Source organism: Chlamydomonas reinhardtii, chromosome 6 (assembly GCF_000002595.2).
Source record: "Chlamydomonas reinhardtii strain CC-503 cw92 mt+ chromosome 6, whole genome shotgun sequence".
Lineage (NCBI taxonomy): Eukaryota > Viridiplantae > Chlorophyta > Chlorophyceae > Chlamydomonadales > Chlamydomonadaceae > Chlamydomonas > Chlamydomonas reinhardtii.
Window position 1 is genome coordinate 1,165,483 of NC_057009.1, and position 17,800 is coordinate 1,183,282.

The window sequence follows — 17,800 nt, forward strand, 5'->3', positions numbered from 1 at the left end:
CCCCTCCCCTCCCCTCCCCTCCCCTCCCCTCCCCTCCCCTCCCCTCCCCTCCCCTCCCCTCCCCTCCCTCCCCTCCCCTCACCGGCGCCTCCTTGGACGCCTGCTGCGCCCTCATGTTGCTGTAGCTGGCCAGCTCGTACATGAGCTCCTGCTTGCGCTGCGCCAGCTCCGCCACCGCCTGCTGCTGCTCCGTGAAGTCCGCCTCCGCCGCCACGCCCGGGGCCACGTCCAGGTCCACGGGCAGGTAGCCGCGGACCTGCAGGGGAGGGAGGGGAGGGGAGGGGAGGTGAGGGGGGCGGCGGGGAGGTGAGGTGAGGGAGCAGGTGGCAGGGATGAAGGAGGCGGCGGCGGTGCAGTGTGGTTGGGCAGGTACTTGGGGTCCAATGGCTGGGATGTGGCTGAGGCGCACTGCCTTTGCAGCGCCAGTCCTGCACCTCGCCCCCATTGGCCGTGCGCACAACGCCGTGCCGCCACCCCTCCTCGCCCCTTCTGCAGCCACCCCTCCCGGAACTCACTGGCCGCTCTTCCTCCCGAGCCCCTCCCCCACTCCACCCGCCCTCCGACCCCACCCCCACCCGCCCCACCCACCCACCCCCCGCTCTGTCCCTCCGTGTCTCACCTCTCCCTCCACGCCGCACACCACCACCTGCTCCAGGCCGTCGTTGCGGTAGTCGGCCCGCAGGATGGCGGCCACGGGGCCGGTCAGGTGGTCGCGGTACACCACCTCGCCCGTGTCGGCGCGCCGCACCTCCATCTGGTGAGCGGAGGAGGAGGGGGGAGGGGGAGGTTAGGGGGTTGCAAGGATGTTTGGAAAAGGGGGGGGAGGGGAGGAGGGGGAGGCAGGGGGAGGCAGGGGGAGGCAGGGGGAGGGGGGGGTGGCGTGAGGCGGGTCAGCGGCGTGAAGGCGTGGCGTTAGGGGTGGGTGGCGTGGGTTGTTCGTGATTGGTGGGGGCAATGGTTGACGCAGACAGCTAGGAGGCCCTGGCTGAAGGGACGTGCTCGACAGGAAGTAGACAGAGACGGAAGACGATGCGTTCCCGGTGGTGGCGCCTTCCGTCGCCTGCCACCGGCGCCACAAACCCAATCCGACCTCCCCTGCACTCGTCGGCGTCGGCACCTCCAAGCTTGTGATCTCCGCACTCCGTCTACCATGGACGGCTGCCCCCCGGTTGGTTTCGGTTTAGTTTGGGCTGGTATTTACAACCCCCCCCCCGCCCTCCTGCCCTCCTGCCCTCTTGCCTCGCTGCCCCCCCCCCCCCCCGCCTCACCCGGCCGTTACTCCAGCCGCTGATGAGCTCTGGCAGCCCGTCCCCATCCAGGTCGTAGGAGGCGATGGCGCACACGCTGTGTTTGGACTTGACACGCCACACGCGGTCCAGCCTGGGGGGAACGGCGAGGGGTGCGGTACGGGATGGGTTGGTAGGTTGAGCGGAGGGCGGCAGGACGGCAGGGCGCGATTTTGTGTTGAAAGCCGCAGCGCATGGAGGCGGCCACCACCACGTGGGGCGAGCCATGTTACCTGATAGCCCCCCTCACCTATGCGCACTCTGACTCACCCGCACCCTGTACGCAACTCAATGCCGCAACCACCCCAGCCCGCGTTGCCCCCTGCACCCTCCCCTCCAACTGCAGTACAGCCCAGCGCACCTTGGGTTGGCAGTCCTAACCCTCCCACGGTCCCACCCCTCCCCTCCCCTCCCCACCCCTCACTGCCTCTCCCCTCCCCTCCCCTCCCCTCCCCTCCCCTCCCCTCCCCTCCCCTCCCCTCCCCTCTCCTCCGCTCCGGCCCTCTCACCTGTCGTACATGCCAATGGTGCCGTTCACCAGCGCGTATCCGAACCTGCTGCCCACCACCGCCGCCAGGGCCACGAACTGGTCGGCCTCGGGCACCTCGGCGATCACGTCCTCGCCCACGAAGATGCGCACGTCGAAGTCGTCACTGCCCACCTGCAGGGGGCGGGGCGAAGTGCGGACACATGCGGTAGCAGCAAAAGCTCGGGGGAGGGAGGAGGATGCCTTGCGGGTTGTAGGGTCCTTTCTGCCCCGCCACCCGACCCCGCCCCACGACTCCTCCCTCACTCCTCCCCGCCACCCGCCTCCCCTCCCTCACTCCTCCCCGCCACCCGACCCCGCCGCCCACCAGCAGCTCGTTGCGCCCGTCCTGGTCCACGTCGCAGAACGCCATGGCCGACACGTTGTCGCCCGTGACCGTCCAGAACTTCTCACTGCCGTCAGCGCCGAAGCCCTGGAGCGGGGGGGGGAGCGGGGAAAGCGGGAGGGTGGGCAGGCGTGTGGGCACGCAGGCGTGTGGGCACGCGTGTGGGCAGGCGTGTGGGCGGGCGGGATTCGTGTTTGTAGGTCCCCAGGAAGGCGGCACCGGCACCTTGACGGAGCGGTGTGATTGGGGCGTGAGTATGATTGAGGCGTGAGCGGAAGTCAAGAGGTGAGTGTGGCGGGGGCGCTGCCACTCGTGCGCGCGGCTGCCAGGCCGCGGCTTGGGCACCCAGCGGCTGCCGCGTACCCGCACCCCCAAACCCCGTGCCCCCACCCCTATGACCGTTTGACAGCCTGGTTGTGCAGCGCCCAGCATCACCCCGACGTTGCCCCTCTCCCGTTGCAACCCCTCGACAGCCGGCGCCGGCCTCTGCGTATCCTCCTGCCCGCTCCAAGCAGGCAAACGCTCAAGCGTGCACGCCGCACCTGTATTGAGCAGTTCCCGCCCACGATGGCCAGGGGGCCTTCGGAGTTCCCAAAGGGCCCGACGACACACACGTTGACGCCATCGTTGACGTCCTTATAAAACAAGTCCCGATTCAGCTCCACATCGTAGCACTGCAGGTTGCTGGGCGTGCCTACAAGCAGCACGTCCTTATTCCCCGCGAGCCGGCCCGCGACGACAGCCGAGATTTGCTTATTGATGTTCAAGTATGATATCTGGTTGTCATTTCCGACGCCCTGGTGGTGAGGCTGGTGCAGGAAGACCTTCCCACCGACCGTCGCGCATGCCAACGAGGGGACCTGACCGTCAAACCGCCCGATAGCCGCTTGCGCACGCTGGATTTTCTCTGCATAGCATCAAGGAATGCAGCGAGTCGCATTCAAAGCAAAACACAGCTTTTGCGACGAGAAGCTTCCTCCTGCGGGCCTTCGCGCACCATTTAAATGAAGCTGGAAGGCCGGCACGAGCATTACTCCTTATTCAGGTATCTGTGCTAGCGTCGCAAGGTAAACAAGCAGGTTAAAGCCATTGTTTAGCTTGGTACAGACGAAGCAGCTTTTGACGACGGGAAGTCTTGAGCAAGGGGTATGCAAGAGAGGAATTTATGCAGTATTAGTCTCTGGGCAAGCACCTTGAGCTCAGGGTCAGGGTTTCGCTGTGCACGCACATGCCGCGCCGTGTACATGCAGATTGCCGCGTGAGACCGTGTGCCTGAGCCAAAGGCCCCATCGCTTGGTACACCAGCTCAATGTCGTATGACACTGTGACGCTGCCATGGTGGCGGCAAAGTCCATAGTGATACAGTGTCTGAACCAGCTGATGTGTGTTGAGCCCTGCACAGCTGCGTGGTGCTGCGTGGCGTGCCAGGGTTTGACACTCTCATGTCGGCGAACCTAAATTGGAGCTAAAATATAGCAAAAATTTATAACAATAGCTTCACAGCACGGTCGGCTGACGGCAGATCAACCAGGTGCTGTCCACGACGGAACTCCGACTGCCGGCAGGCATTCCGAATCAGACGTGGTGCGGTTGGCATGCACCGCTCAATAGCAATTACACAGGGTAAAGTTGCTACGGCTATTGAAGATATGGGAGGCGCACTCTGCTGCACGCCGTAGCGCAGGTTCGTTTGTCTCCGCCCTGACGTCGGATGCATGACGAAGTACGTCGCGGGGGTGTTGGTCTACCTGCCTTGACGTTACATTACAGGAATTCCTACCCCAGCTAACTACACATATGGTTTTACTCGCACATAATAACTGATTAAGAGACCAAGCGGGCAAGGCGACCGATTCCCTTTCCCTAGTAACCGCAACTCTGATATCGGGCGCCTACGGCTAGGAGGCTCACAAGGTGCTTACGTTGGGGTGAGTGTGGTGCCTTGCTATGCGCGTCCGCAACCGTTTCAGCGTCTCGAATGGTGTGCCAGAAAACAGGGCGTTGGCGCCGTTGCTAAGCGGAACGGACGGATTCAGCTCCCCGTTTTCACTGTGCGAAACTTTTTCATTGTCAACGTATCAATGTGGGTCCAAAACGCACCTGGAGACCAAAAGTCGCCCGCATGCGAGACTGCGTCGACGTCGCAAACTCGGTTGAGCGCCCTCCTCTCCGCTTGCCATGCTCGCGTGGTTTTTTTGCAGGTGTAGCCGACGAACATGCGACCAACAACATATGAAGAGGCCTGGGTGATGGAGAGCCGCAAGCTGTCCAACCTCGGCGCCGACGCGCTCGCGGCTGCCCTCTCCGACGAGGGCACCCGCCCCGACCCCTACACCGCCAATAAGTCCAAGGCGTACTTTGCCGGCGGCGAGCTGCCCCCCAGCCACCTGCACTCGCCATCCGCCGACCCCGTGCGGCGCCTGGCCGGCCGCGCCGCCACCAAGGCCGTCTCCCGCCACGAGCAGGAGAAGAGCGGGCTGGTGGGCTACGCCCAGGACCGCCTCGCCACCGTGCGCGCCTCCCTGGAGGCCTTCGGCTCCGGCAGCCTGGCCGCTGGCACCGGCGCCGCAGGCGGCGCCGCCTCACCCCGCAGCGTCACCGGCGCCGCCTTCTCCAGCCCCGGCTCCAGCCCTGAGCACGCGCACCCCTACGCCCAGCCGCACGCCGCCAACTGCGGGTGCGCCTCCTGCGGCGCGCGCGCCTCGCACCGCGCCGCCGCCGTGGACACGCTGGCCCACTACGGCGACTTCATGGCCATGCACACAGAGCGCCTGCACCGCGCCCTGGCCGAGCCCAACGCGATGCACCTGGCACAGCGCTCCGGCTCGCTGCCGCACCCGCACCACCCGCAGCAGCACCAGCTGGACGAGGTGGATGCGGCGTTGCTGGCCGGTGCCTACAGCGGCGGCCGCTACACAGCCGGCTCCTACACCGCACCGCCGGCGGGCTATAATGCATACAGCTATGAGTATGGCCAAGGCGAGCGGGAGGAAGAGCAGGAGGAGCGGGAGGGCACTGAGGAGGACTCGGACGGTGAGGCGCAGCGGCTGCCGGCGTACGTGCTGCGGCGCTACAGCGAGGTGGCGGGTGTGCGGGAGAAGACCCTGGGCCGGGTGGCCAACGCACTGGCGGTGGCGGGGGGCATGGGTGGCAAGCGCGGCGCGAAGGCACGCGCGGCGTCAGTGGGCCGGCAGCGTGTGCTGGCGGCGAGCCAGGGCGGCGTGCCGCCCACGCTGAAGGAGGTGTGGGGCGAGGACCCGCGACTGGCGGGGCTGGTGGCGGGGGCGGAGCTGGGGCCGAGCGTGGTGGCGTCGGCGCGGGCAGGGCCCAAGGGCACGCTGTCGCAGCGTGTGCTGGAGGCGCTGAAGCAGCGGGTGGGCGACGCGGCGGACCGGGCCGCGATGCGGGAGGTGGATCCAGACGATGACTCGGCGCCGTCGGACCCTGACGAGGCGGCGGCGGAGCTGGACGCAGCCGGCATGCCACGCGCCCGCCGCGACATCGACGCCCGGCGTGTGGCCAAGGTGCGCCGCCACTCAGCCGTGCTGACGGGCGTGAGGGCTGCCAGCGCCGGAGGTGCAGGCAGTGGTGGCAGCGCTGCGCCGGCACGCGAGGTGGCGGCATACGGCCGCGGCCTGAGTCGCTCCCTGCATTCGGCGCTCGTCACCCGCATGACCAGCGCTGGCGGCGCCGCCGCTACCGCCGCCGCCAGCCCCTCGCCGCGCCCCGCCGCAGCCAGCAACGCCAGCGCCGCCGTGCCCAACCCGCGCCGCGTGTCCATCGCTGCCACACTGCGCGCCAGCGCTGGCGGCGCAGCCGCTGCCGCTGCCAGCTCACCGCGTGCTGCTGCCGGCCGCTCCGGCAACAGCCTCAGCCGGCGGCGCACGACGGCGGTGTCGGATGATGACAGCGAGAATGAGTTCGCGCGACGGTTGACGGACGTGGGCGCGGGCATGGCGGAGCAGCGCCGCCGCGTCACGCAGGCCATGGCGCACACACTACGCAGCCTCGGCGGAGCAGCACCAAACGCGGCCCCGGAGGCGCTCTCAGCGCGCAGCTCTGGAGGTGCCGCCGTCAGCACTGGCGGCCGCGGTGGCAGCAGCGCTGGCTGGTACCTGACGGAGGTTCTCGCGGGTGCTGCGGCGGGGGATGCGCACAGCGAGGGGCCGGACGGGGCGGTGCCGGAAGGCGACACGCCCGTGCAGCTGTCGCCCTCGCAGCGCCTGCCGCTGTCGCAGGTGTGGGCCCGGCGCAACAGCCAGTCGCGCGGGGGTGCGCCGGCGGGGCCGCGCGAGGCCGCAGCGCCCGTGAGCGCTGGCGGTGCCAGCGACATGCGCTCACCGCGGCAGGCGCAGCAGCAGCGCCGCACCACGGCCGCCGCCTCCACGGCCTCATCCATGGGCAGCAGCCGGCGGCGGCTGACGTTCGAGGATGAGCTCTACGCGCCCTCTTCGCCTGGCGGCTACCCAGCCGCCACCAACTCCCTGTCGCGTGAGGATGCTCGGCTGCTGGCGGCGATGCGGTCGGCTGCCGGCGACCAACAGCGCATGGGCATGCGAGCCACGTGGGCGCCCGTTGGAAGCCCTTCGGCTGGCGGCGCGGCGGCTGCGGCGGCTGCGATGGATGCGCTGGCCACCCGCATCTCCGTGCCGGCGGCGGGCCTGGGCGCAGCTGTGGGCGCAAGTAATGGTGGTGCGGATCCGGGTGTTGGAAACGCGGCTTCGAGCAGGTCATTCGGTGGCGTGAAGGAGAGCTGGGCGCAGCGGGTGTTCGAGCGCGTGTCGCAGCCCGGTGGCAAGCATTAGCGTGCGATACGATTGACCAATTGACGTGCGAGATGACCGCATCGGACCTGAAGGAATCAACAAATGAAGCACAGGATGCAGGTATGCATGTCATACGGGGTCAGGAGGGGTTAGTGCGAGTCAGCGATGTGGACGCGCTGCACTCTGCCTTGTTACGGTGGTGACGGACAACGGAACGGTGGTCAGCGCCTTTTATGACAGGCTGTGCGATGTGTGAAGGGGGGGGGGTGAGAGTGCCGGAGAAGTGTTTGGCTGGCGTACCTACAATTAGGTTGACCTAAACTCTACTCCGGGGCACTGCACTTGGCTGTGATCATTGCAGATGCACGGAATGCGAGACGCGCATGGGACGGTGAGGCAGTATGGGGACTGTGACCACCTCCCCTACTGTAATACTCCCAGGACTGCAGACTCCCTGCTCCCAGGACTGCAGACTCCCTGCTCCCAGGACTGCAGACTCCCTGCTCCCAGGACTGCAGACTATCGCTCCCTCGCAGCCTTCAGCTGTGCAGCATGGCAATGCGCATCCGTCTGCCACGGGGCAGTTGACAACTTGGCATACAATCAGCACAATACAGTTGCTCGAGTGGCAATGGCACGATGGCTGGCGGCCGAAGTTGCGCGAGACAGGTCGGATGGGCGGGTTCAGGGACTAGGCACCGGGCACGGCAGCGGGCACGGCCTGCGCGGAATGCAGGGGTGCAGCATGGTCCCGGGTTCGTCTGTGGACACATGCGGCAGTGCTGCTGCTGCCAATTTACGAATTGCATGTAATCCATTAATGATCGGCACCTATGCAGCAAGCAGCTGGCCTGACAGCATTGAAAATTGACTCTGGCAATCGTGTCTGGCAATGACTCTTGGCATACCTTCTTAATATGTATTCGCATAATGCCATTGATGACATGACAAACTGCACTGATCGTGGTGAAGTCGCGGCAAGTAGCTCGCAGCAGACCGTGGACTTCCATGTCGCGCACTGGGCCGATGGCACGCTTGAGTTGCGAGCCAGCCTCCGCAGCCGTACCTGGCAGCTGGGATGCTTCCTCGCGGTGGTAGCAGCTCTGTGTGATGCTTGGCAGCAGCGGGGCGCGCGTGGGGCGCTGAACGTGAGTGCCAGCCCTCCCGGCAAACCTCTTCGTGCCTCCTCACCAAACCTGCCATACTGATTCTACGGTGTAATCGGCCCGTGCTTGGTACACAGAGCTCAAGCATCTATCCCCCAGCTCGCGGTGTTGAATCGCTGCTATCCTCTAGCTGCCTGCATTGGCTGTTGGCAGCGGCCGCGGCATCGTTGCTGGTGTGGGACTTGGTCGTCCGCGTCACTGAAGGTGCGGTTGCAATCCTTTCGGAGCCTATGGCGTGCTGGTACGCACAGGGCCCCAGGCTTCGTGATGCATTGTGCTTGAGACGCCAACCCCGTGCCGCTTGCTTCATCCATGCCTTCACCTACTGGGCCGGGTACCTGTGCGTGCAGAGCGTGTGTGCACGCTACCCGGAGGCGTGGGCTACATCTTCGAGCGCCGTTGCGGCCGTAGCTTCAAGGTGACGCTGCCGCTGCCGCTACCATTGACTTCCAACGAGCTACAAGTGTTACCGGCTGCAGCGCTGTCAGCAAGGAAGGAGGCAGCACGGAGGGGCACCGGCAGCAGCGGCAAAGGTGGGGCGGCCCGGCGATGGGCCTGGCAGCGAGTGCCACTGGCTCTCGGACTGGTGCGGCGGCGCCAGCGCTTCATAGACGGAAGAGACGTGCTATACATAACGCTGAGTGAGGTAAGCACCTGTAGGAGTTGTTGACGAGTCTACTGATCGTAATCCTTGGTCACGCCCGGAAGGCGTGGGGCTCGCATCCTAGCATGTCCTCGGAAGGCGGCCAGGGGGAGGGATGCGAAATGGCACCATCGTTTTCACGCTGCGCTCACGTCGCATCGCGTGTCGCTCCATTGCACCCCGCCACCGCCCTCGCCTCGGCGTAGGCCATCAGCAGCAGTGATGTTCACTTCTTCCTGGCCTTCGCGCTTCGAGACCGGGCCGGTGGCGGCGGGGCAGGCGGCGCCGGTGGCTGCCTGGCGGTGCCCTTTGAGGTGAATGAGGCGGCTGGTGGGCTGTTCACTGCCGTACCGGGGCACTGGCACTGGCCTTATAGACGGTAGCTTGCGCGCAGTGGCACTGCCGTGGCCGTCGGGAGCACCTCAAGAGATGGGCCGCGTGTCAGTACCCGGTCGCTGACCAGCCCGTCATAACTACAATACGCCCGCACCGCTCATGCGCCGCTGACAGGCGCTGCTGCCGCGTCTGCGGCTGAGGCACCTGACCCAGATGTACCAGGCCCTGCTCCAGCACCAACAACAACAGAAATAGCACCAGCACCAGCACTGCACGACTGAAACGATAGCACTAACTCCAAGGTCAGTGCCGGTGGCGGCGCGACAGCAGTTGGAAAAGTGGCAGGGCGGCGACACGGGCGATTATTGCAGCAAGCAGAGTATGAGCAGGAACATTCTCCTCAGTGTGCCCACTGGCGGGCGCCTGGCCTGCCATTGTCAGGTGATCTGGTGGGGCACTGCTGCTAACGACGACAGCGATTACGGTGACTAAGGCGGCAACAATAGCTAGCAAATGCTGCCCACGGGCACGCCTTGATTTGCTAGCTGCTGTTGCATCATGCGGCGGAGGCTCATGCCATGGACGGGATGTTGCATCTCTGCGCGGCGCGGCCGATAACGGGGCCGCGGCGCAACACTGCGATGACGGAGCGGTGTGCTGGGGCGGCCTGGCGTCACCGGCAAGCTAGAATCCAGCTTGCTTACCAGCGTGCCTGCAAGAGGCGCATTCTGCAACGGTGTTGCTGTGGCTGCAATGGACGACAGGTGCGGTTGGGTACAAATCGGGCGGGCCGCGCGGGGCTTCTGGGAGCGCCGCATGAGTAACAGGTTAGCAGCCGCGCAGACGCTCCAAGCTACCGGTATGCCCCATCCATGCCGAGACCTGTCGCACCTGTACGACCGTTTCCTTTCCTTGCCGCTACCACAGGCACACGTGACGTAGCTTGCCAGGGTGGTGGAGCACCCAAGGGCGCTGTCCAAGGTAGCGAGCCTCCCTGCGCATCGCTATGGGGTTAAAGGCCCTCCACTTTTACACCACGGCTGGATGACAACAACCAGTCGGAACAGGGCGCTTGGTTTAGCAGCTGGCATAACAACTCGACCAGAAGCCGCACGCATGATACGATATGTGGACCGTCGTGTGGTTGGCGGGAACGCGTAACGGCAAAGACAGCAGATGCGGAGTGGCGACGGAGGATGGTTGACGGAGGAGTGTGTGAGCGATGTAACAGGCGGTGACGCAGGGTGCCGAACAGTAGCCTGCTCGTTCGGGTTCGAGTAATTAGGCAGGCGATGTGTTGAGATTACAGATTGCGAACCACGAATGCAAATTGGAGCGCACACGCCGAGTGAGTGAGGGTAACGGTGTCAGGAACGTGTCCTCGCTTTTGTAACCCTTTGTTACGAGAAGCGCTACCTTTAAAAAATTAGCGGTTAATTTGAGCGCTCTTTAAGAGGGGCTTCGTTTTGTTTCTTTCGGGATTTTCCGACAGAGACAGAACAGGGTTCGCGCTCTTGCACTGCACTGGGAAGCCGCGTCGCTGTGATGTTTGGCTCGGTGTAATAACAACCTACGTAACTAATGAATGCGATCCCTGTGCAGTAGCTCTGACCGTCGGCCTGCCCACCTCGGCTCTGACCTTCTGCAGCCCTTCGGGCCCGCTTACGACCACCACGAGGAAACATCGTTCACACACTGCACGCCACACACTGAAACGACACTTCCTACCGCTTTCATTCAATAAAGAAATAAGACAGTCGGACCTCGACTTCTTTTGTCACAAGGCTTTGAAACAGTTTCCTCGCACCCCGCTGCTGCAATGTTTTTTCGACTGAATTATTAGCTAGCCTGGGGCCTGCTGCTTGGGCTTCCCAAGGTCCTTTAGGGAAAGGGTCGCGTCGACAGGGCCGCACCCGGCAAGCGCGGGTCGACCGAGGTAGTGACAGGCGTCTCCCGATGCCAGTAAATTTCATCTGTTGCTTTGTGGGATCGCAGCTGCCGGGCGATGAGGTGCGTGTAGAGGAGCTGACACGGCGACAAAAGGCGGGGGCAAGGGCATGGCGCAGTCTAGCAGTCTGTTGCGCAGCCTCCTTTTGTTATTTTCCCTGCCATAACTTGTGCTTGACTTGGGTGCGATGGGCATCGGGCATGCAGGACACTGCCAAGCATGCCGCGGGGCGAGCGCGGTTTGCCCAGGCGAGGGCCGAGAAGGAGACCCAAACATCGGCGAGATGCCTAGAGGGTTACATCGCCTCCTCTGCGGCCTCGCAGCCGGTAGCGGCCACGGAAACCTGTGCGGCGGACGCGTCCCCACTAAGCGGCGTCGCGCCGAAGCCAGCGGCAGCGCTGCAATCGACGCCGCCCAGGGCAACAGCCACAGCTGCCAGCGCTGCTGCTAGCGCCTTTGCCGCCGCGTCCTCCCCATCAGCGCGCGGGTCCACCTCTGCCCAGAAGGTGCAGCAACCGCACACGATGCCTGCGAGCCTGGCCTCCACGCTAGCCTGCCACCACTCCACGGAGTTGGACACGCCCGAGCGGGCCACTCCTTCCCTGGCGCTGCCCTCCTCCAACCTCTCGGACTCGCCCATCGCGAGCGTGCGGACAGCGCCGCCGCCCATGCCCTCTTTAGGCGCCTTTGGGGCGCCTGTAGTCCCCTCCAGCGGACGGCTGCCGCCGCTCCCGCCTCACCACGGATCGGCCATGCCCGGCCGCCCCGGCGGCGGGCTCAGCCCCATCCCTTCCAACGTGACCGCGGGGCGGCAGAGCGGCAGCGGCTTCCTAGAGAGCGCCAGCCGCCAGCTGGCGCGCGCCGCGGCGCCCCTGCCCTGCGCCAGCTACAGCATGTCAAGCAGCCCACAGGTGCTCGCGGGCGGCAGTCATGGCGACCCCGACCAGGAGGAGTACGACGATGCGGGCGACCGCACCAGCGTGGCGTCCTCGGTGGGGGGCCTGGTGCCGGCGGGGGGCCGTAGCAGCGCCACCGGGGCTCGCGCATTCAGCGCCGCCGGGGTGGAGTTGGCCAGCGTGCGCACGGTTCGGCTGCCACGCGGGCTGCGCAGCCCGCGTACCAGCAACCGCGCGCTGCTGACGCGGCAGCGCACGCCGTACGCCCTGCGACGCTTTATGGGCGGGCAGATGGTGGGGCCTCGGGAGCTGTTGGACCTGCCCGCGGCGCCCAGCCCCGCAGCGGGCACCGGCGTGGGCAGCACGACCGGCCACGGCGCCGCCTCGCCCGCCCGCGCCGCCACGCCCTCCTACGCGAACGGCGGAACCTCGTTTCGCACCATTGCCACCGCCGCCGCTGCCGCCTCGGCTGCCGGCCGGCGCATGCACACGCACAGCGGCGCTGCGCCGTTGGACGCGGAACTGGACGCCGCCGCGCTGCTGGACCGGAACTCCGCCGCCGCCGCGCCCGGCAGCGCCCGCGCCGCCGTCAGCGCCGCGGCGCGCTCCGCCGCGATCGCTCGGCAGACGGCCGTGCGCTTCGGCGTGCGCCCTCTGGACCCCGGCGCGCCCGCGCCTGGGCCCGAGGCGTCCGTGCTCAGCCCCCGCACAACGGCGCCGGCTCTGCTGGCTCGCCAGGCCACTCCCTGCCCCCTGCGTTGGGGGCGGCTGGAGGACTCCTGGGATGGCGCCAGTGAGGCGCCGCTGAGCCACACGCTCAGCAACACCTTCTCCCACACCTACTCCAACGTCATGAACGCCGTGTCGGAGCACGGCGCGCCGCCCACCTTTGACGGCGGCGTGGATGTGTTCCGCTACGCGGGCCGCAGCCGCGCTGGCGGCGTCGGCACCATCGGCGGCGGCAACGGGTCCTCGATGCCGGGCGGCGGCGGCGCCGGCGGCGGCGGTGTTTACCTTGGCGAGAACGGCGACCGGCTTAGCGCCGGCGGCGTTCGCGGCTTCTCGCGAGGTGAGCGCTTCCGTACTATGGTGCCCTTTCATGTGCATGTCAATGTCATCTTTGTTACTGGACCGTTTGAAAACTTTCGCGCGCACGTGCACCTGCTGCCAACCTTCCTGCTTGCAACCCACAGCCGGCAGCATCCGCAGTGGCCGACTGCCATCATACGGCGGTGGCGGGGCCGGAACCGGCGGCGGCCTGGGCGGTCACCAGCCGCACCCGCACCGCGCCCTGCGCGTCAACGTGTCTCTGGCCAAGTCACGTCGCAGCTCCGTCTCCTCCGTTATGAGCCTGGATCCAACAGAGCACGGCGCGGCCGAGGGCGCCATAGGCGGCGGTGCTGGCGGCGGCCCGTCGCTGCCGGTGGTGGTGTCGCTACGCACGGGCGGCGGCGGCGGAGCTGGCGGCTTCGGCGGCAACACGCCTACTCGCCGCGGCCGGCGGCGCAACTTGGCTGGCAACGAGGTCCTGGGCTGGGAGACGCTGGTCCCAAGGTGCGTACTCCGTCTGGTCGACGCAGCGGCGCAGCGGCTGCTGGATGTGCTGGTTGCGCCGTGATGTTGGTGATGAGGTACCGAAGCGCCAGTACTTCATGCGGCTGTCCTGATCCATGCTGCTTGCCCTGCCCACAGGGTACCGATCGCTCCAATCGGCGCACCCGACGCGCCCGGCAGCATCGCAACGCCCACCGCCTTCACTGGTGCCGGCGCTCGCGCCGCCCCGGGCGGCCTGGCCATCCCCATGCCGCTGCCCTCCGCCGTCGGCTCTGTGGGTAGCTCGCTGCTGCCCATGTCCATCATGCCAGGCGGCAGCCTCCCGCCCGGCAGCTCCCTCCCGCCCGCCAACTCCCTGACCACCGCCGCCAGCTCGGTCTTGGGCTGCGACAACGCCAGCTGCAATTCGCCCGCTGACGCGACCGGTGCCGCCGGCAGCGTTGGGCCGCCGTTCCCCGGCGCTGGCTGGCGGCAGCCGCCCGGAGGGCTAGCCATCCCTATGCTGACGTCGGCGCACTCACAGCCCTCGCCCAAGCCGCAGCTGCTGTCACCGCCCCTGCACACCATGGCAGTGGCCGTGGGCGGCGCGGGCGGTGGTGGCGGCGGCGGCGGCTCCGTGGGCCGTGTGTCGTTCCAGCCTCTGCTGGGCGGCCCGCCGCTTGCAGGCATCCGCACCCGCGAGATGGCAGGTGGGCAGCGTATTGCTGGGTGGAACGTCCTTGGACTGCTTTGAAAACATTGCTGCAGGTCATCTTTATTTACAATCTCCATTGCTCCGCCCTCTGAGCCTGGCTTTGCCCCACCCTGCCCCTCTGCTCCCGCAGGCCATATGGAGCCCCAAGGCTCGGCCTTCCCCCGCCCCGACCTGCCGCCCGCACCCGAGCTCGCCGCCGAGCTCGCGCCCGTCAGCATGAGGTCAGTTGCCGGCGTGGCGGTCCAACAGGCTGCGCTCAAGTTTGTTTCGTTCTCGGGACCATGCTTGCATACCACACAACTTCCACAGCATAGCACCTTGCCTCAGTGGTGGTATGACATGGTCACGGCTGCTACCGGTATTCTCACCGCCCTGACCAGCCTGCCTCAACTCCTGTGCATCCTCTGCCCTTTCTGACCCTCTGGTGCAGCCGCGGCAGCAGCATTGCCGGCAACACCACCGGCACGCAGCCGCTGGCCGGCTTCCGCTTCGTGCCCTCAGGTGGCACCGGCAGCGGTGTGGGCATGGGCATCGCGTCGCGCGTGTCCGGCAACGGCATGGGCGGCGGCGTCGGTTGGTACGGCGCCCGAGGCACCCAGTCGAGTGACGGCCGCGCCGCCATTCCCATGCTGACCGGCTACGCCTCCGGTGCCAAGTCGCCTCTGGCTGTCGCCACCGCCGGCGGCGGTCTGGCGCCTGGCGGTGCGGCGCGCACGCTGCGCCGCAGCTGTCTGTCCATGTCCCGTCCGGCCAGCACCGCCAACATCGCCGGCATGCCGCACCACAACCACCACCATCACCAGCACGGCGCCGTCAGCGGCAGCGAGGCACGCTCCACGGACGGCGGCGGCGCCACGTCGAGCCGGCCGGCGGGCGGTGCCTCTGGCGCTGGGCGCCGGGTGCTGCAGCACACCGGCTCCGTGCGCTCCCACGCGCCCACCGAGGACGACAGCGCCGAGTCGCTGGCCAAGCTGGCGCAGGCCGCCACCTGGGAAAACAACACCGGTGGCACCGCCAATGCACACAAGCCGGCCGAAGACATCACAACCTCGGGCGACATGTTTGCGGGAGCGGCCGGCGGCGGCGGCACCGCCCCCGGCGAGGCCGGTGGCTCCGGGGCGGACGACCAGGACGCAATCGAGTCGGGCCTCATGGTGTTGGGCGGCGAGGACCCGCCTCGTATGCCGGCGCCTGCGACCATGGCCACCCTGGCGGCGGTGATGTCGCCGCCGGTGCCGGGCCCGGCGCTCACGGTCGGCCTGGCGTCGCCGCTGCGGCACGTGATGGGCAACGGCCCGCCGTCGTCTCGCCTGAGCCGTTGCACCTCGCTAGCGCAGCATGAGGTGCTGTTGCTGCGTTAGCCGTGCTTACGGTAAGTATGTTTAATGAACGCGAGTGTTCGGTCATGTCGAAAGAGCAGCAGCGCTTGGAGTCGGGACAAAAGCGGGGTTTGCATGTACCGTATACTTTATATGGCGGGACAGCTTCCAAAGCGTTGGCAGGTGTGAACCAAATGAGGGGCTTTGGTGTGGTGGGAATCCGTGTCAGGCTGGCCACTATTCTTTCTCATGCGCGGCCTCAACCCTGCAGCAGTACTCCGCTCATAATCGAGTTCTTCAACCCCTCATCTACCGGCTTTGCCATACACACCTACCGATTAGCCTGTGCAAGACAAGCGGCATATGGTTGGCCTGTTTTAGATGGCCACGTCCCAAGAAAGGGAAGTTGAGTTGGAGTTGTTCCCTGTATGGCGCTGAACTTTCCCGGCACGGGTATTCATCCGCTTCGTACTGTGTTAAAGAGCAGAAGGACGGGAAACGCAGGGGCCATGTACATGATGCGATGCGGCTGCGGTTTGTGCGTGTGCCGTTTGCGACCGCACTTGCTTAGGGTTAGGCGATAAAGCAAATACGTCCACCGCGTGTTATAGGTTGCTGCACAGGCAGTGGGTCGGCGCAGGAGATGGGCGGGCATCGCTTGAAGTAAATGCGTACAACAAGAGGATGCCATGACGAATGCGGGGAGAGTGCGTAATGCGTATTAGTAGGAGCGGGCTCGGTGCAGTGTCGTATGATGTTCGGTTGTTCGTACATGTGCATGTGCTTGTGCGAGAGTGAACATGCGTATACTGTGTGCTGTCTACCAATGGTGGCTAGGGGACTGTTTGGTTGTCCTGTGCTGGCTGTGCTTGTCCTTGACAGCGGGACGTGGCTGGACATATGGCGGGCCGTGCCTGTGCGAACCAACCCCGGCTATGTCCGGGAGATGAGGTAGACGCTTGCGGCCTCAAACTGGAGACGTGGCGTGGGCTTAGCCCACTTCTTCCTTGAGGAGCGAGAAAGCGAGAAGCGAGAAAAGTCCAACGGTCTTGTCCAATGGTGACGGTGGTGACGGCGGTCAGCGCCTTTTTGTTCGGGGGGCCGGGTCAGGTATCAGACAGGCTCATGTGCCGTCCGGTTGAACGTTGCACCGCAAGGCCGCGACGCCAACTCTGCGACGAACATGCGGAACGCGCTGATGGAGATGCTGCTTGGTAGAGCCAGTAGAGCGCGGCCTGCGGCCCTGCGCCGCGGTAGCGGCGGCGGCGATGGTGGTGGTGGAGCCGTGGAGGCCAGCAGCAGCAGCAGCAGCAGCGGCACAGGGCCTCGCGGCGGCAGCGGCCCTGTGCCCAGCAGTTGCGGCGTGCATGTGTGTAGCGGAGGGGGGAGCAAGGCCACGTGGAGTATGACAGCGCGGCGAGGGAAAAGCACGTGTCCTGTCCAATGGTGCAGGATGCCAGGCTCTCGGCCTGGTCGTGTAGAGCAAGGCCGGTTGTCATGGCCACAACTAGCCACGTGTCTCAGCGCCTGATGTTGCGCGGGCGCATGTCATATTGGAACGCGCTGTACCGTACTTCTGCTTTTGGGGTCGTACCAAGAAACTACAACAGTGTGCAAGTGGGGCGTTCAAGGGCGGGTCGTGGAACTGTGGTCCGTGGCTTGGTGTTGCCATTATGGATGAGCCAACCCAAGCCAACGCGGCTGCCAAACTGCCATGGGAAGCAGTGTTAGGCATTCTGCATTGTGCTGCAAATGCACAGAGCTCCCCTGTGCAGCGTCACCAAAATTCGAGATCGGATCATGAACCCCAGCGGGCCGTTACCCCCTTGCCAGCTTACCCTGCGACTACGCGAGCTGGCAGCCGGTATTTCCAGCCTATTGGAGTGCCGAAAGCATAGGGCAGCGGGGCTGGATGCAATGGGACAGGGTAAGGGGCAGGTTGGCGTAGTCCTGTTGTTTGCAGCGTATACCCAGATTCAGCAGTCAAGGCGCCAGGCATCTTCAGTAATCAAGGCAGCGGGGCTAACTGCGTGTCTGAAACCACGGATGTTCTGCTATTTGATACATAAGTTCAGCGACTGGATGGGTTACGAGAGAGGGATCCTGGTTGCAGTAGATGTCTGCAGAGCGGGGGGTTAGGCTACCCTGGCGTCAGGATGCGGAAACAGCCGCGAGAAGGGGCTGGATTGGGTGGCATGATGCTTTCACGTCCATGCGCTCCGATCCTTGGCTGGTGTGGAAGCAGCAACTTCCGCTACACGGAGAAACATTGCTTTGCCGGTGCACAACAATCTGCCATCGTAGTGGTGCGGAGACTGCT

The 17,800-nt window shown here is 65.7% G+C and overlaps 4 protein-coding genes across 4 annotated transcripts in view; 3 read left to right on the plus strand and 1 right to left on the minus strand.

Moving 5' to 3' along the window:
• CHLRE_06g257250v5 (uncharacterized protein) overlaps positions 1-3,315 on the minus strand; it is a 7,668-nt gene extending 4,353 nt beyond the window's left edge. Inside the window, exons 1-7 of the mRNA XM_043062725.1 lie at positions 3,156-3,315; positions 2,701-3,065; positions 2,141-2,245; positions 1,796-1,947; positions 1,269-1,380; positions 620-754; positions 83-256 (exon numbers count right to left, since the gene is read on the minus strand). Coding sequence (XP_042923431.1) covers positions 83-256; positions 620-754; positions 1,269-1,380; positions 1,796-1,947; positions 2,141-2,245; positions 2,701-3,065; positions 3,156-3,189 — 1,077 coding nt within the window. The 5' untranslated portion in view covers positions 3,190-3,315. The remainder of the gene's footprint in view (positions 1-82; positions 257-619; positions 755-1,268; positions 1,381-1,795; positions 1,948-2,140; positions 2,246-2,700; positions 3,066-3,155) is intronic.
• Positions 3,316-3,964: 649 nt separating this feature from the next.
• On the plus strand, positions 3,965-7,363 carry CHLRE_06g257300v5 (uncharacterized protein). Its single transcript, XM_043062726.1, has 2 exons — positions 3,965-4,086; positions 4,360-7,363. Exon 2 carries the CDS (start codon positions 4,375-4,377, stop codon positions 6,961-6,963), a length of 2,589 nt encoding a protein of 862 aa, XP_042923432.1. The 5' UTR covers positions 3,965-4,086; positions 4,360-4,374; the 3' UTR covers positions 6,964-7,363.
• A 390-nt stretch (positions 7,364-7,753) lies between these two features.
• Positions 7,754-10,644, plus strand: CHLRE_06g257351v5 (uncharacterized protein). The gene is made up of 6 exons (XM_043062727.1): positions 7,754-8,072; positions 8,168-8,294; positions 8,441-8,736; positions 8,940-9,047; positions 9,244-9,833; positions 9,997-10,644. The coding sequence occupies exons 1-5, from the start codon at positions 7,869-7,871 to the stop codon at positions 9,322-9,324; spliced, it is 816 nt and encodes a 271-aa protein (XP_042923433.1). The 5' UTR covers positions 7,754-7,868; the 3' UTR covers positions 9,325-9,833; positions 9,997-10,644.
• Positions 10,645-10,703: 59 nt separating this feature from the next.
• On the plus strand, positions 10,704-17,785 carry CHLRE_06g257400v5 (uncharacterized protein). The gene is made up of 6 exons (XM_043062728.1): positions 10,704-11,079; positions 11,224-12,982; positions 13,107-13,467; positions 13,606-14,156; positions 14,292-14,382; positions 14,592-17,785. Exons 1-6 carry the CDS (start codon positions 11,026-11,028, stop codon positions 15,520-15,522), a joined length of 3,747 nt encoding a protein of 1,248 aa, XP_042923434.1. The 5' UTR covers positions 10,704-11,025; the 3' UTR covers positions 15,523-17,785.
• Positions 17,786-17,800: the final 15 nt, after the last annotated feature.

Excerpts from the sequence above, each read along its gene's own strand:
- CHLRE_06g257351v5 (XM_043062727.1), top strand. The coding sequence starts at position 7,869 with ATGACAAACTGCACTGATCGTGGTGAAGTCGCGGCAAGTAGCTCGCAG. Across the intron at positions 8,295-8,440 it reads GGTCGTCCGCGTCACTGAAG|AGCGTGTGTGCACGCTACCC; the intron begins GTGCGGTTGCAA and ends CTGTGCGTGCAG. Across the intron at positions 8,737-8,939 it reads TATACATAACGCTGAGTGAG|GCCATCAGCAGCAGTGATGT; the intron begins GTAAGCACCTGT and ends GCCTCGGCGTAG.
- CHLRE_06g257400v5 (XM_043062728.1), top strand. The coding sequence starts at position 11,026 with ATGCCAGTAAATTTCATCTGTTGCTTTGTGGGATCGCAGCTGCCGGGC. Across the intron at positions 12,983-13,106 it reads CGTTCGCGGCTTCTCGCGAG|CCGGCAGCATCCGCAGTGGC; the intron begins GTGAGCGCTTCC and ends TGCAACCCACAG. Across the intron at positions 14,157-14,291 it reads CCGCACCCGCGAGATGGCAG|GCCATATGGAGCCCCAAGGC; the intron begins GTGGGCAGCGTA and ends CTGCTCCCGCAG.
- CHLRE_06g257300v5 (XM_043062726.1), top strand. The coding sequence starts at position 4,375 with ATGCGACCAACAACATATGAAGAGGCCTGGGTGATGGAGAGCCGCAAG.